The sequence below is a fragment of the Chiloscyllium plagiosum genome, unplaced genomic scaffold, assembly GCF_037043375.1.
Source record: "Chiloscyllium plagiosum isolate Xiang-an unplaced genomic scaffold, Cpla_swu_hap1 HiC_scaffold_2, whole genome shotgun sequence".
NCBI classification, from domain to species: Eukaryota; Metazoa; Chordata; class Chondrichthyes; order Orectolobiformes; family Hemiscylliidae; genus Chiloscyllium; species Chiloscyllium plagiosum.
In genome coordinates this window covers 157,767,877-157,783,328 of record NW_028270140.1, presented here as the reverse complement: position 1 = coordinate 157,783,328, position 15,452 = coordinate 157,767,877, and the positions used below count along the sequence as shown (strand labels likewise).

The 15,452-nt window shown below is 53.4% G+C and overlaps 1 protein-coding gene across 1 annotated transcript in view; it reads right to left on the bottom strand.

Annotated features, from left to right (window-relative positions):
- The window catches only part of LOC122547749 (complement component C7-like), a gene marked incomplete at its 5' end in the record, with an annotated part of 220,379 nt that overhangs the window by 200,903 nt on the left and 4,024 nt on the right, over window positions 1-15,452 (bottom strand). The window contains one exon of the mRNA XM_087994142.1: window positions 9,543-9,786. Within this exon, the coding sequence (XP_087850268.1) occupies window positions 9,543-9,786 (244 nt within the window). The remainder of the gene's footprint in view (window positions 1-9,542; window positions 9,787-15,452) is intronic.

Genomic DNA, 15,452 nt, shown 5'->3' with positions numbered 1-15,452 from the left:
AAAGAGGTAAACGTGTGGCTCAAAGTTTGCTGTGGGAGAAAGAGGTTCATATTTATGGGACATGGCCCCAGTCCTGGGGGAGGAGGGGACTGTTCCAATGGGACATGGCCCCAGTCCTGGGGAAGGAGGGGACTGTTCCAAGGTGGTAAAAACAATGACTGCAGATGCTGGAAACCAGATTCTGGATCAGTGGTGCTGGAAAAGCACAGCAATTCAGGCAGCATCCGACGAGCAGCAAAATCGACGTTTCGGGCAAAAACCCTTCATCAGGAATAAAGGCAGTGAGTCTGAAGCGTGGAGAGATAAGCTAGAGGAGGGTGGGGGTGGGGAGAGAGTAGCATAGAGTACAATGGGTGAGTGGGGGAGGAGATGAAGGTGATAGGTCAGGGAGGAGAGGGTGGAGCGGATAGGTGGAAAAGGAGCTGGGCAGGTCGGACAAGTCCGGACAGGTCAAGGGGATCATGTTGCTGGAGGTTAGAAACTAGGGTGAGGTGGGGGAAGGGGAAATGAGGAAGCTGTTGAAGTCCACATTGATGCCCTGGGGTTGAAGTGTTCCGAGGCGGAAGATGAGGCGTTCTTCCTCCAGGCGTCTGGTGGTGAGGGAGCGGCGGTGAAGGAGGCCCAGGACCTCCATGTCCTCGGCAGATCTCTACCTACCTCGACACTGTCCTATCCCCCCAGTCCAGAAACTCCCCACATACATTCGAGACACCACCCACGCCCTCCACCTCCTCCAAGACTTCCGTTTCCCCGACCCCCAACGCCTTATCTGCATCATGGATATCCAATCCCTCTACACCTCCGTCCGCCATGACCAGGGCCTCCAAGCCCTCCGTTTTTGCCTCTCCAGACGTCCCGAACAGTACCCTTCCACCGACACTCTCATTCGTTTGTCCGAACTGGTCCTCACCCTTAATAATTCCTCCTTCGAATCCTCTCACTTCCTCCAGACCAAAGGGGTAGCCGTGGGCACACGTATGGGCCCCAGCTATGCCTGTCTCTTTGTTGGCTACGTAGAGCAGTTGATCTTCCGTAATTACACCGGCACCACTCCCCACCTCTTCCTCCGCTACATTGATGACTGCATTGGCGCCACCTCGTGCTCCCGGGAGGAGGTTGAGCAATTCATCAACTTCACCAACACATTCCACCCTGACCTTAAATTTACCTGGACCATCTCTGACACCTCCCTCCCCTTCCTGGACCTCTCCTCCATTAATGACGACCGACTTGACACTGACATTTTTTACAAACCCACCGACTGCCACAGCTACCTGGATTACACCTCTTCCCACCCTACCTCTTGCAAAAATGTCATCCCGTATTCCCAATTCCTCCGCCTCCGCCGGATCTGCTCCCAGGAGGACCAGTTCCACCACAGAACACACCAGATGGCCTCCTTCTTTAGAGACCGCAATTTCCCTTCCCACGTGGTTAAAGATACCCTCCAACGCATCTCGTCCACATCCCGCACCTCCGCCCTCAGACCCCACCCCTCCAACCGTAACAAGGACAGAACGCCCCTGGTGCTCACCTTCCACCCTACCAACCTTCGCATAATCCAAATCATCCGCCGACATTTCCGCCACCTCCAAAAAGACCCCACCACCAGGGATATATTTCCCTCCCCACCCCTTTCCGCCTTCCGCAAAGACCGTTCCCTCCGTGACTACCTGGTCAGGTCCCCCCCCCCCGCGACCCACCCTCCCATCCTGGCACTTTCCCCTGCCACCGCAGGAGCTGTAAAACCTGTGCCCACACCTCCTCCCTCACCTCCATCCAAGGCCCTAAAGGAGCCTTCCACATCCATCAAAGCTTTACCTGCACATCCACTAATATCATTTATTGTATCCGTTGCTCCCGATGTGGTCTCCCCTACATTGGGAAGACTGGACGCCTCCTCGCAGAGCACTTTAGGGAACATCTCCGGGACACCCGCACCAATCAACCAAACCGCCCCGTGGCCCAACATTTCAACTCCCCCTCCCACTCTGCCGAGGACATGGAGGTCCTGGGCCTCCATCACCACCGCTCCCTCACCACCAGACGCCTGGAGGAAGAACGCCTCATCTTCCGCCTCGGAACACTTCAACCCCAGGGCATCAATGTGGACTTCAACAGTTTCCTCATTTCCCCTTCCCCCACCTCATCCTAGTTCCAAACTTCCAGCTCAGCACTGTCCCCATGACTTGTCCGGACTTGTCCGACCTGCCCAGCTCCTTTTCCACCTATCCACTCCAACCTCTCCTCCCTGACCTATCACCTTCATCCCCTCCCCCACTCACCTATTGTACTCTATGCTACTTTCTCCCCACCCCCACCCTCCTCTAGCTTATCTCTCCACCCTTCAGGCTCTCTGCCTTTATTCCTGATGAAGGACTTTTGCCCAAAACGTCGATTTCACTGCTCCTTGGATGCTGCCTGAACTGCTGTGCTCTTCCAGCACCACTAATCCAGAACTGTTCCAATGGGACATGGCCACAGTCCTGGGGAAGGAGGGGACTGTTCCAATGGGACAGGCTCCACCCGAATCAGGGACCAGTGTCCTGGCCAGTCACATAACTCGGGATGTGGGTCGGGCTTTCAATGAAATAGCGGAGGGGGAACGTGGTTTCAGTTGCATGGAAAAGTACGGAACACGGTTAAAGAGGTGGGGAGGTGCTCAGCAGAGGTTATTAAAGTTTCTAGAGTAAGCAACAGGACAGAGAGTATGGAAATGTCAGGAATCTAACTTCAGGCACAACAGACAAGGGGACAGTTATGAAAACAGGGGCAGTCAACACAGGACTTAAATGTACGCAGTGTATGATTCAAGGGGAATGAATTTGTAGTGCAGAATAAAATGGAGGGAGTACGGTGTTATGGGTGTCACAGAGATGTGGCTGCTGGGAACTAAATAAGGATAAACATCCTATTGAAAGGACAGGCAGCTGGGCAGAGGGGACAGCATTGCCCTGTTAGTAAGAAATGAAATGAAATCAGTAGCTCAGAGTGATACACAATTGAAAGGCCTACAATCTGTGTGGGGAGAGTTGAGGAACCGCAAAGGGAAAGGAAGTTCCTGATGGGAATGGTGTCCAGGTCTCCTCGCAGTAGTCAGGATGTGGGGAAGAAAATAATTTGGGAGATAGGAAAGACATGTAAGAAAAGCACGATAATGATCATCATGGGGGACTTCAATATGTAGGTGGACCGGGAAAATCGAGGTGGGAGCTGACCCCAAGAAAAGGAATTAGTGAAATGTTTACGGGACAGTTTTTTGGAGGAGCTTGTGGTAGGGCCCACGAGGGAAGAGGCCATTCTGGATTTGGGGATTGGAATGAAGCCGACTTGATCAGGGAGTTGAAGGTGAAGGAAACCCGAGGGGGCAGTGACCAGAATATGATCGAATTCACCCTGTGGTTTGGGAGGGAGAAGCTGGAATCAGATGTGACGGTGTTAGGATTGAGTAACGGTCACTACAAAGACATGAGGGAGGAGCTGGCTGGAGTTGATTGGAAGGGGAGCCTGGCAGGTAAGATGGTGGAACAGCAATGGGTGGGGTTTTTGGGGGGATTTCGGGAGGCTCAGCAGAAACTCATCCCAAGGAAGAAGGAACATACTGAGAGCAGGATGAGGCACCCAGGGCTGACAAGGGAAGCCAGGGGGCAGAGGGGAGTGTAGGGACCATCACTCAGGAGAAGGTGCTGGGGAAGCTGCAAGGTCCGAAGGTGGATAAATCACCTGGACCAGATGGACTACACCCCAGAGTTCTGAAGGAGATAACTGAGGGGATTCTGGAGGCATTGGGGGGTGATCCTTCAGGAATCACTGGTGTCAGGGAGCATTCCAGAGGACGGGAAGGTGGTTAATGTAACAGCCCTGTTTAATAAGGAAGGGAGGGTCAGAGATGAGAAGCAATAGGTCAGTTAGCCTGACGTCAGACATTGGTAACAGTTTAGAGTTCATTATTAAGGATGAGATAGCGGAGTATTTGGAAATGGATTGCAAAGTAGGGCTGAGCCAGCACGGCTTCATCAAGGGAAGGTCATGCCTGACAGAATTCTTTGAGGAGGTAATGAGTAAGTTAGACAAACGAGATCATAAAACATTGAAGCAGAAATTAGGCCATTCAGCCCATTAAATCAGTTCCGCCATTCAATCATGGTTGATAGGTTTTTCATCCCCATTCTCAGGTCCCAGTCTCTCCTACCAATAAAAACATCGTCCCAACATCCACTCTGCCCAGGCTGTTCAGTATTCTGTCTGTTTCTATTAGAGTCCCCCCTCATCCTTCTAAACCCCACTGAGTATAAACCCAGAGTCCTCAAACATTCCTCACGTGTTAAGCTTTTCATTCCTGGGGCCATTCTCATGAACCTCCTCTGAACACACTCCAGGGCCATTGCATCCTTCCTGAGATATGGGGCCCACAACTGTGCACAATACTCCACATGTGGTCTGACCAGAGCCTTCCAGAGCCTCAGAAGCACGTCCCTGCTTTTATATTCAAGTCCTCTCAAAATAAATACCATCGTTGCATTTGCCTTCCTAACTACTGACTCAACCTGCAAGTTTACCTCGAAAGAATCCTGGATTAGAAACCCTGAGTCTCTTTGCAGTTCAGATTTCTGAATTTTCTCCCCATTTAGAAAATAGCCCATCCCTCTATTCTTCCTACCAAAGTGCATGACCTCACACTTCCCCACATTGTACCCTATCTCCCACTTTTTGCCCACTCTCCTAACCTGCCTAAATCCTTCTGCAGCCTCCCCACCTCCTCAATGCTACCTGTCCCTTTACTTATCTTTGTATCATCTACAAACTTTGTCAGGATGCCCTCAGTTCCTGCATCTCGATCATTAATGTATAAAGTGAAAGGTTGTGGTCCCCACACTGAACCTTGTGGAACACCACTTGTCACCGGCTGCCGTCCTGAGAAGGACCTTTTATCCCCACTCTCAGCTCCCTGCCAGACAGCCAGGCTTCTGTCCATGCCAGCACCTTGCCTCTGACACCATGGGCCCTCATCCTGTGCGGCATCTTGTCAAAGACCTTCTTGAAGTCCAGGTCAATACCATCCATTGGCTCTCCTTGGTCTAACCTGCTCATTACTTCCTCAACAAATTCTGGCAGATTTGTCAGGCATGGCCTCCCCTTGATGAAACCGTGCTGACTTTGCCCTATTTTACCACAAACTTACAAGTATTCAATAATCCCATCCTTCACAATGGATTCTAGGATCTTACCAACGGGAGCCAGTGGATGTGATCTGTTTGGATTTCCAGAAGGTCTTAGACAAAGTGCTGTACAGGAGACCGCTAAACAAGATAAGGGCCCAAGGTGTTCGGGATAAGGTGTCCTGGACCTCCCAGGTAAACGTGATGGCCAAGAAGGCGCAAGAACACCTTAGTGCACAGCCCAGCCCATCACGGAAGCTAACCTCCCATCATGGACGCCATCTACACGGCTCACAGCAGCAGAAAGGCTGCCACCATCATCAAAGACCCCTCCCACCCCGGAAACAATCTCCGACAACCTCTTCCGTCAGGGAGAAGATACAGAAGCTTGAACACATGCACCAACAGGTTCAGGAACAGCTACTTCCTTGCTGTTATTAGGCTGATGAATGGACCTCTCTAACTTCAAACAAATATTGATCTGGTTTTGTGCACCTCATGTGCAGCCATAACCTGTGCCGAAGCACCCTGTGATCTCCATGTCCTTGTTTACTATGATCTGCCTGTACTGTTCACAAAGCAAAACGTTTCACTGCACTTCAGTACAGGTGACTACAATAAACCAAATCAAATCAGGTACTGCCATGGAGAGAGGGTTGGCTGACTGGCAGGGGACAGAGGGAAGGGATGTGGGTCTTTTTCAGGATGGCAGCCGGTGACTAGTGGAGTTCTGTAGGGGTCAGTGTTGGGACCACAACTACTCACATTACACATTAATGACCTGGATGGAGGGCCTGAGGTCAGTGTTGCTGAGTTTACAGATGACACAAAGCCAAGTGGAGGGACAGGTCGTGTTGAGGAAGCAGGGAGGCTGCAGAAGGACTTGGACAGACTGGGAGACTGGGCAAACAAGTGGCAGATGGAATACAGTGTGGGAGAGTGTGAGGTGATACACTTTGGGAGGAAGAATAGAGGCAGAGACTATTATCTAAACGGGGAAAGGCTTCAGAAACGTGAAACACAAAGGGGCTTGGGATTCCTAGTTCAGGATTCCCTTCAGGTTCACATGCAGGTTCAGTTGGCAGTTAGGAAGGTAAATGTAATGTTAGCTTTCATTTCAAGTGGGTTAGAATACAAGAGCAGGGATGTACTGCTGAGGCTGAGTAAGGCTGTGGTCAGACTGCATTTGGAATATTGTGAGCAGGTTTGGGTCCTGTATCTAAGGAAGGATGTGCTGGCATTGGAGGGGGCCCAGGGAGGCTTTACAAGAATAATCCCGGGGCTGAAGGGCTTGGCATCTGAGGAACGGTGGAGGTCTCTGGGTCTGTACATGATGGAGTTTAGAAGGATGAGGGGGATTCTGTTTGGAACTTACAGAATACTGAGAGACCTTCAAAAGCTGATTGGAGGCAGATGTTCGCAGGTAAAGGGCCGGCTGGAAAATGGGAAGCCTTCAGAAATGAGATAACAAGAATCCAGAGAAAGTAAATTCCTGTCAGGGTGAAAGGGAAGGCTGGTAGGTATAGGGAATGCTGGATGACTAAAGAAATTGAGGGTTTGGTTAAGAAAAAGAAGGAAGCATATGTCAGGTATAGACAGGATAGATCGAGTGAATCCTTAGAAGAGTATAAAGAAAGTAGGAGTATACTTAAGAGGGAAATCAGGAGGGCAAAACGGGGACATCAGATAGTGTTGGCAAATAGAATTAAGGAGAATCGAAAGGGTTTTTACAAATATATTAAGGACAAAAGGGTAACTAGGGAGAGAGTTGGGCCCCTCAAAGATCAGCAAGGCGGCCTTTGTGTGGAGCCACAGAAAATGGGGGAGATACTAAATGAGTATTTTGCATCAGTATTTACTGTGGAAAAGGATATGGAAGATATAGACTGTCGGGAAATAGATGGTGACATCTTGCAAAATGTCCAGATTATAGAGGAGGAAGTGCTGGATGTCTTGAAACGCATAAAATTAGATAAAGGTTTGATATCAAGACTACATTTGACCAAGTGTGACATCACGGGGTCCGAACAAAACTGGAATCAATGGGTATCGGGGGGCAAACTCTCCACTGGTTAGAGCCATCCCTGACACAGAGGAAGATGGTTGTGGTTGTTGAAGGTCAGTCATCTCAGCTCCAGGACAGCTCTGCAGGAGTCCCTCAGGATAGTGTCCTAGACCCAACCATCTTCAGCTGCTTCATCAATGACCTTCCCTCTATCACAAGGTCAGAAGTGGGGGATGTTCACCGGTGATTGTACAATGTTCAGCACCATTCACCACTCCTCACATACTGAAGCAGTCTGTATTCAAATGCAGCCAGATCTGGACAATAACCAGGCCTCGGCTGACAGGTGGCAAGTAATATTCACGCCACACAAATGCCAGACAATGGCCATCATGATTAAGAGACACTCTAATCACAATCCCTTGACATTCAACAGTATTACCATCACTGAATCCCCCACTGTCACCATCCTTGAGGTTGTCATTGAACAGAAACTCAACTGGACTTACCCCACACAGTAGCTTTTAAAGCAAATCAGGTTAGGAATACTGCAGCGAGTAACTCCCCTCCTGACTCCCCAAAGCCTGTCTACCATCTACAAGGCACAAGTCAGGAGTGTGATGGAATACTCCCCACTTGACCTGGACGGGGGGAGCTCCAACAACACTCAAGAAGCTTGACACCATCCAGGACAAAGCAGCCGCTTGATTGGCACCAGATCCACAAACATCCCCCCCCTCCCCCACCGACCCTCAGTAGCAGCAGTGTGTACTGTCCACAAGATGCACTGCAGAAATTCACCAAAGATCCTCAGACAGCACCTTCCAAACCCACCACCACTTCCATCTAGAAGGACAAGGGCAGCAGGTACATGGGAACACCACCCCCTGCAAGTTCCCCTCCAAGCCCCTCACCATCCTGACTTGGAAATATATCACCGTTCCTTCAGTGTCACTGGGTCAGAATCCTGGAATTCCCTCCCTCAGGGCATTGTGGGTCACCCTACAGCACATGGACTGCAGCGGGTCAGGAAGGCAGCTCACCCCCACCTTCTCAAGGGGCAACTAGGGACGGGCAATAAATACTGGGCCCAGCCAGCAACATCCAAATCCCACAAATAAATATAAATAAAAATCCCCAGGACCTGATCAGGTGTACCCTAGATCTCTGTGAGAAGTTAGGGTAGGGATTGCTGGGCCTCTTGCTGAGATATTTGTATCATCGATAGTCACAGGTGAGGTGCTGGAAGACTGGAGGTTGGCAAACGTGGTGCCACTGTTTAAGAAGGGCGGTAAAGACAAGCCAGGGAACTATAGACCAGTGAGCCTGACCTCGGTGGTGGGCAAGTTGTTGGAGGGAATCCTGAGGGACAGGATGTACATGTATTTGGAAAGGCAAGGACTGGTTCAGGATAGTCAACATGGCTTTGTGCGTGGGAAATCATGTCTCACAAACTTGATTGAGATTTTTGAAGAAGTAACAAAGAAGATTGATGAGGGCAGAGCAGTAGATGTGATCTATTGGGACTTCAGTAAGGTGTTCGACAAGGTTCCCCATGGGAGACTGATTAGCAAGGTTAGATCTCATGGAATACAGGGAGAACTAGCCATTTGGATACAGAACTGGCTCAAAGGTAGAAGACAGAGAGCGGTGGTGAGGGTTGTTTTTCAGACTGGAGGCCTGTGACCAGTGGAGTGCCACAAGGATCGGTGCTGGGCCCACTACTTTTCATCATTTACATAAATGATTTGGATGCGAGCATAAGACGTACAGTTAGTAAGTTTGCAGATGACACCAAAATTGGAGGTGTAGTGGACAGCGAAGAGAGTTATCTCAGATTACAACAGGATCTGGACCAGATGGGCCAATGGGCTGAGAAGTGGCAGATGGAGTTTAATTCAGATAATTGCGAGGTGCTGCATTTTGGGAAAGCAAGTCTTAGCAGGACTTATACACTTAATGGTAAGGTCCCAGGGAGTGTTGCTGAACAAAGAGACCTTGGAGTGCAGGTTCATAGCTCCTTGAGCACACACTGTTGGAGGGTCAATGCTGAGGGAGTGCTGCACTGTCGGAGTGTCAGTGCTGAGGGAGTGCTGCACTGTCGGAGGGTCAGTGCTGAGGGAGTGCTGCACTGTCGGAGTGTCAGTGCTGAGGGAGTGCTGCACTGTCGGAGGGTCAGTGCTGAGGGAGTGCCGCACTGTCCGAGGGTCAGTGCTGAGGGAGTGCTGCACTGTCGGAGGGTCAGTGCTGAGGGAGTGCTGCACTGTCACAACCACATTCCCACGGTGACGGTGATTCCTACATTGCTGCGTTTGCCATACTGCAGCCTGGCGATCTCCTGGGCTGATGAAAGGTGCTACCTAAATGCAGTGTTTTACCTGCTTTGTTCATCTTGTCCTTGTCCACCATGAAGAGCATGCTGTACTTGCCCCCGAGGGCTCCCTGCCGGAGGTAGTGAGTGCCGTACAACTCGATCACTCGTCTGTACGCCCCGTAGTCGTAGGTGGATGGGAGCTGCAGGAGTTCCTGATGGAAGGAGCTGGGAAGCTGCAGTTTCTCCGGGCGGCTGTTGGTGAATTGTGCCACCTCCACCTCATTCTCAATGGTCAGATAGGTCTGCACCTGGGGGGGGGGGGGGGGAGACAACAACTGGCTCAGATACATCAGACAGATATACCCCCCCCCCTGTCCTGGACACTGAGGGGGCAGAGTGACATCAGTCTGGGTGTTGGACTTGACCATAAGACCGTCGGAAATAGCAACAGGAGGAGGCCATTCAGCCCCTCAGGCCTGCTTCCCCATCCAATAGGATGGTGGCTGATCCCACATTCCTCACACCCACTTTCCTGCTCTTCCCCCTTGACCCTGTGACTGATCAAGAATCTCTCTCAGCCTTAAATATACACGAGGACTCTGCCCCCACAGCTCTCTCTGTGACAAGGAGTTCCAAAGACTCACAACCCTCTGAGAGAAGGAATTCCTCCCCATCTCAGTCTGACATCGGTGCCCCTTTATTCAGAGACTGTACCCTCTGGTCCCAGACTCTCCCCTGAGGGGGAACACTCTCTCAGCTCCGACCCTGACAAACCCCTTGCGAATCCGCTATGTTTGAATGAGATCAGCTCTCATTCTCTAAACCCCAGGGAGTAAAGTCCCAACCTGTTTAACCTTTCCGGATAAAACAACCCCTCCCCACACCAGGGGACCATCCCAGCCTACCTGCTCTGAACTGCCTCCAACGTAATAATATCTTTCCCTAAATAAGGGACCAAAGCTCCTCACAGTGCTCCAGATGTGGTCTCCCCAGTGCCCTGTACAGTTGGAATAAGGCTTCCCCACTCCTACACTGCTGCATCAATGACACAATAATGTCAGAAGTGAGGGATGTTCACCGATGACAGCACAATGTTCAGCCCCATTCGCAGCTCCTCAGATACTGAAGCAGTCCGTGGTCAAATGCAGTAAGATCTGGACAATATCCAGGCGTGGGCTGACAAGTGGCAAGTAACAGTCACACCACACAAGTGCCAGGCAATGTCCAGCTCCAATAAGGGATACTCTAACCACCACCCCTTGACACTCAATGGTGTTACTATCACTGAATCCCCCACTGTCAATACCCTGGGTGGAGGGCTCCCATTGACCAGAAACTCAACTGGACTCAACACACAAACCCAGCGGCTACAAGAGACGGTCAGAGACTGGGAATACTGCAGCGAGTAACTCCCCTCCTGACTCCCCAAAGCCTGTCCACCATCTACAAGGCACAAGTCAGGAGTGTGGTGGAATACTCCCCACTTGCCCTGGATGGGGGCAGCTCTAACAACACCCAAGAAGCTTGACATCATCCAGGATAAAGCAACTCTCTTGATTGGTACCACATCCACAAACATCCCCCCCCTCCCCCACCGACCCTCAGTAGCAGCGATGAGTACTCGCTACAAGATGCACTGCAGATATTCACCAAAGATCCTCAGGCAGCACCTTCCAAACCCACCACCACTTCCATCTAGAAGGACAAGGGCAGCAGGTACATGGGAACACCAACCCCTGCAAGTTCCCCTCCAGTTGTTAAACTTGAGAGAGTGCAGAAAAGATTTACAAGGATGTTGCCAGGGTTGGAGGTTTTGAGCTATAGGGAGGGGCTGAACAGGCTGGGGCTGTTTTCCCTGAAGCATCAGAGGCTGAGGGGTGACCTTATAGAGGTTTATAAAATTATGAGGGGCATATATAGGATAAATAGACAAAGTCTTTTCCCTGGGGTTGGGGAGTTCAGAACTAGAGGGCATAGGTTTAGGGTGAGAGGGGAAAGATATAAAAGAGACCTAAGGGGCAACTTTTTCACACAGAGGGTGGTACGTGTATGGAATGAGCTGCCAGAGGATGTGGTGGAGGCTGATACAATTGCAACATTTAAGAGGCATTTGGATGGGTATATGAATAGGAAGGGTTTAGAGGGATAGAGTCATACAGCATGGAAACAGGTGCTTCAGTCCAACTCATCCTTTGCTGACCAGGTATTCCAAACTGAACAAGCCCCATTTGCTGGTGTTTGCTCTATACCCCTCGAAGATGAGAAAGTGTGGAGTTGGTAAAAGCGCAGCAGGTCAGGCAGCATCTGAGAAGCAAGATCGAAACGCGATTCCCCTGCTCCTCGGATGCTGCCTGACCAGCTGTGCTTTTTCAGCACCACCCTTTATTCACTCTGACCCTCCAGCATCTGCAGCCCACACTATCTCCTATATCCCTCTAATCCAAGGACACGGACAGGAAAGATTTGGAGGGATATAGGCCAAATGTTGGCAAATGAGACTAGATCAAATTGGGACATCTGGTCAGTGCGGGATGTCTGGTCAGTGCGGGACGCTTGGTCAGTGCGGGACATCTGGTCAGTGCGGGATGTCTGGTCAGTGCAGGACGTCTGGTCAGTGCGGGATGTCTGGTCAGTGCGGGACACTTGGTCAGTGCGGGACATCTGGTCAGTGCGGGACGTCTGGTCAGTGCAGGACGTCTGGTCAGTGCGGGATGTCTGGTCAGTGCGGGATGTCTGGTCAGTGCGGGACGCTTGGTCAGTGCGGGACATCTGGTCAGTGCGGGATGTCTGGTCAGTGTGGGACGTCTGGTCAGTGCGGGATGTCTGGTCAGTGCGGGATGTCTGGTCAGTGCGGGAGGTCTGGTCAGTGCGGGATGTCTGGTCAGTGCGGGACGTCTGGTCAGTGCGGGATGTCTGGTCAGTGCGGGATGTCTGGTCAGTGCAGGATGTCTGGTCAGTGCGGGAGGTCTGGTCAGTGTGGGATGTCTGGTCAGTGCGGGACGTCTGGTCAGTGCGGGACGTCTGGTCAGTGCGGGATGTCTGGTCAGTGCGGGACGTCTGGTCAGTGCGGGATGTCTGGTCAGTGCGGGACGTCTGGTCAGTGCGGGATGTCTGGTCAGTGCGGGACGTCTGGTCAGTGCGGGATGTCTGGTCAGTGCGGGACGTCTGGTCAGGGTGAGACGTCTGGTCAGGGTGAGACATCTGGTCAGTGCGGGACGTCTGGTCAGTGCGGGATGTCTGGTCAGTGCGGGACGTCTGGTCAGTGCGGGACGTCTGGTCAGTGCGGGATGTCTGGTCAGTGCGGGACGTCTGGTCAGTGTGGGATGTCTGGTCAGTGCGGGATGTCTGGTCAGTGCGGGACGTCTGGTCAGTGCGGGATGTCTGGTCAGTGCGGGACGTCTGGTCAGTGCGGGATGTCTGGTCAGTGCGGGATGTCTGGTCAGTGCGGGACGTCTGGTCAGGGTGAGACGTCTGGTCAGTGCAGCACGTCTGGTCAGTGCGGGACGTCTGGTCAGTGCGGGACGTCTGGTCAGTGCGGGATGTCTGGTCAGTGCGGGACGTCTGGCCAGTGCGGGATGTCTGGTCAGTGCGGGACGTCTGGCCAGTGCGGGACATCTGGTCAGTGCGGGATGTCTGGTCAGTGTGGGACGTCTGGCCAGTGCGGGATGTCTGGTCAGTGCAGGACGTCTGGTCAGTGCGGGATGTTTGGTCAGTGCGGGACGTCTGGTCAGTGCGGGATGTCTGGTCAGTGCGGGACGTCTGGTCAGTGCGGGACGTCTGGTCAGTGCGGGATGTCTGGTCAGTGCGGGACGTCTGGTCAGTGCGGGATGTCTGGTCAGGGAGAGACGTCTAGTCAGTGCGGGACGTCTGGTCAGTGCGGGATGTCTGGTCAGTGCGGGACGTCTGGTCAGTGCGGGATGTCTGGTCAGTGCGGGATGTCTGGTCAGTGCGGGACGTCTGGTCAGGGTGAGACGTCTGGTCAGTGCAGCACGTCTGGTCAGTGCGGGACGCTTGGTCAGTGCGGGACGTCTGGTCAGTGCGGGACGTCTGGTCAGTGCGGGATGTCTGGTCAGTGCGGGATGTCTGGTCAGATTGGGGTATCTGGTCAGTGCGGGATGTCTGGTCAGTGCGGGATGTCTGGTCAGTGCGGGATGTCTGGTCAGTGCGGGACGTCTGGTCAGGGTGAGACGGCTGGTCAGTGCAGCACGTCTGGTCAGTGCGGGACGCTTGGTCAGTGCGGGACGTCTGGTCAGTGCGGGACGTCTGGTCAGTGCGGGATGTCTGGTCAGTGCGGGATGTCTGGTCAGATTGGGGTATCTGGTCAGGATGGGACGTCTGGTCAGTGCGGGATGTCTGGTCAGTGCGGGACGTCTGGCCAGTGCGGGATGTCTGGTCAGTGCGGGACGTCTGGTCAGTGCGGGATGTCTGGTCAGTGCGGGACGTCTGGTCAGTGCGGGACGTCTGGCCAGTGCGGGTTGTCTGGCCAGTGCGGGATGTCTGGCCAGTGCGGGATGTTTGGTCAGTGCGGGACGTCTAGCCAGTGCGGGACGTCTGGTCAGTGCGGGATGTCTGGTCAGTGCGGGACGTCTGGTCAGTGCGGGATGTCTGGTCAGTGCGGGACGTCTAGCCAGTGCGGGACGTCTGGTCAGTGCGGGACGTCTGGCCATTGCGGGACGTCTGGCCAGTGCGGGACGTCTGGTCAGTGCGGGACGTCTGGCCAGTGCGGGACGTCTGGCCAGTGCGGGATGTCTGGTCAGATTGGGGTATCTGGTCAGGATGGGACGTCTGGTCAGTGCGGGATGTCTGGTCAGTGCGGGACGTCTGGCCAGTGCGGGATGTCTGGTCAGTGCGGGACGTCTGGTCAGTGCGGGATGTCTGGTCAGATTGGGGTATCTGGTCAGGATGGGACGTCTGGTCAGTGCGGGATGTCTGGTCAGTGCGGGACGTCTGGCCAGTGTGGGATGTCTGGTCAGTGCGGGACGTCTGGTCAGTGCGGGATGTCTGGTCAGTGCGGGACGTCTGGTCAGTGCGGGACGTCTGGCCAGTGCGGGTTGTCTGGCCAGTGCGGGATGTCTGGCCAGTGCGGGATGTTTGGTCAGTGCGGGACGTCTAGCCAGTGCGGGACGTCTGGTCAGTGCGGGATGTCTGGTCAGTGCGGGACGTCTGGTCAGTGCGGGATGTCTGGTCAGTGCGGGATGTCTGGTCAGTGCGGGACATCTAGCCAGTGCGGGACGTCTGGTCAGTGCGGGACGTCTGGCCATTGCGGGACGTCTGGCCAGTGCGGGACGTCTGGTCAGTGCGGGACGTCTGGCCAGTGCGGGACGTCTGGCCAGTGCGGGATGTCTGGTCAGATTGGGGTATCTGGTCAGGATGGGATGTCTGGCCAGTGCGGGATGTCTGGTCAGTGCGGGACGTCTGGTCAGTGCGGGACGTCTGGCCAGTGCGGGATGTCTGGTCAGTGCGTGATGTCTGGTCAGTGCGGGACGTCTGGCCAGTGCGGGATGTCTGGCCAGTGCGGGATGTCTGGTCAGATTGGGGTATCTGGTCAGGATGGGATGTCTGGTCAGTGCGGGATGTCTGGTCAGATTGGGGTATCTGGTTAGGATGGGATGTCTGGTCAGTGCGGGACGTCTGGTCAGGGTGAGACGTCTGGTCAGTGCGGGATGTCTGGTCAGTGCGGGATGTCTGGTCAGATTGGGGTATCTGGTCAGGATGGGATGTCTGGTCAGGGTGAGATGTCTGGTCAGTGCAGGATGTCTGGTCAGTGCGAGATGTCTGGTCAGTGCGGGATGTCTGGTCAGTGCGGGACGTCTAGCCAGTGCGGGACGTCTGGTCAGTGCGGGACGTCTGGCCATTGCGGGACGTCTGGCCAGTGCGGGACGTCTGGTCAGTGCGGGACGTCTGGCCAGTGCGGGACGTCTGGCCAGTGCGGGATGTCTGGTCAGATTGGGGTATCTGGTCAGGATGGGACGTC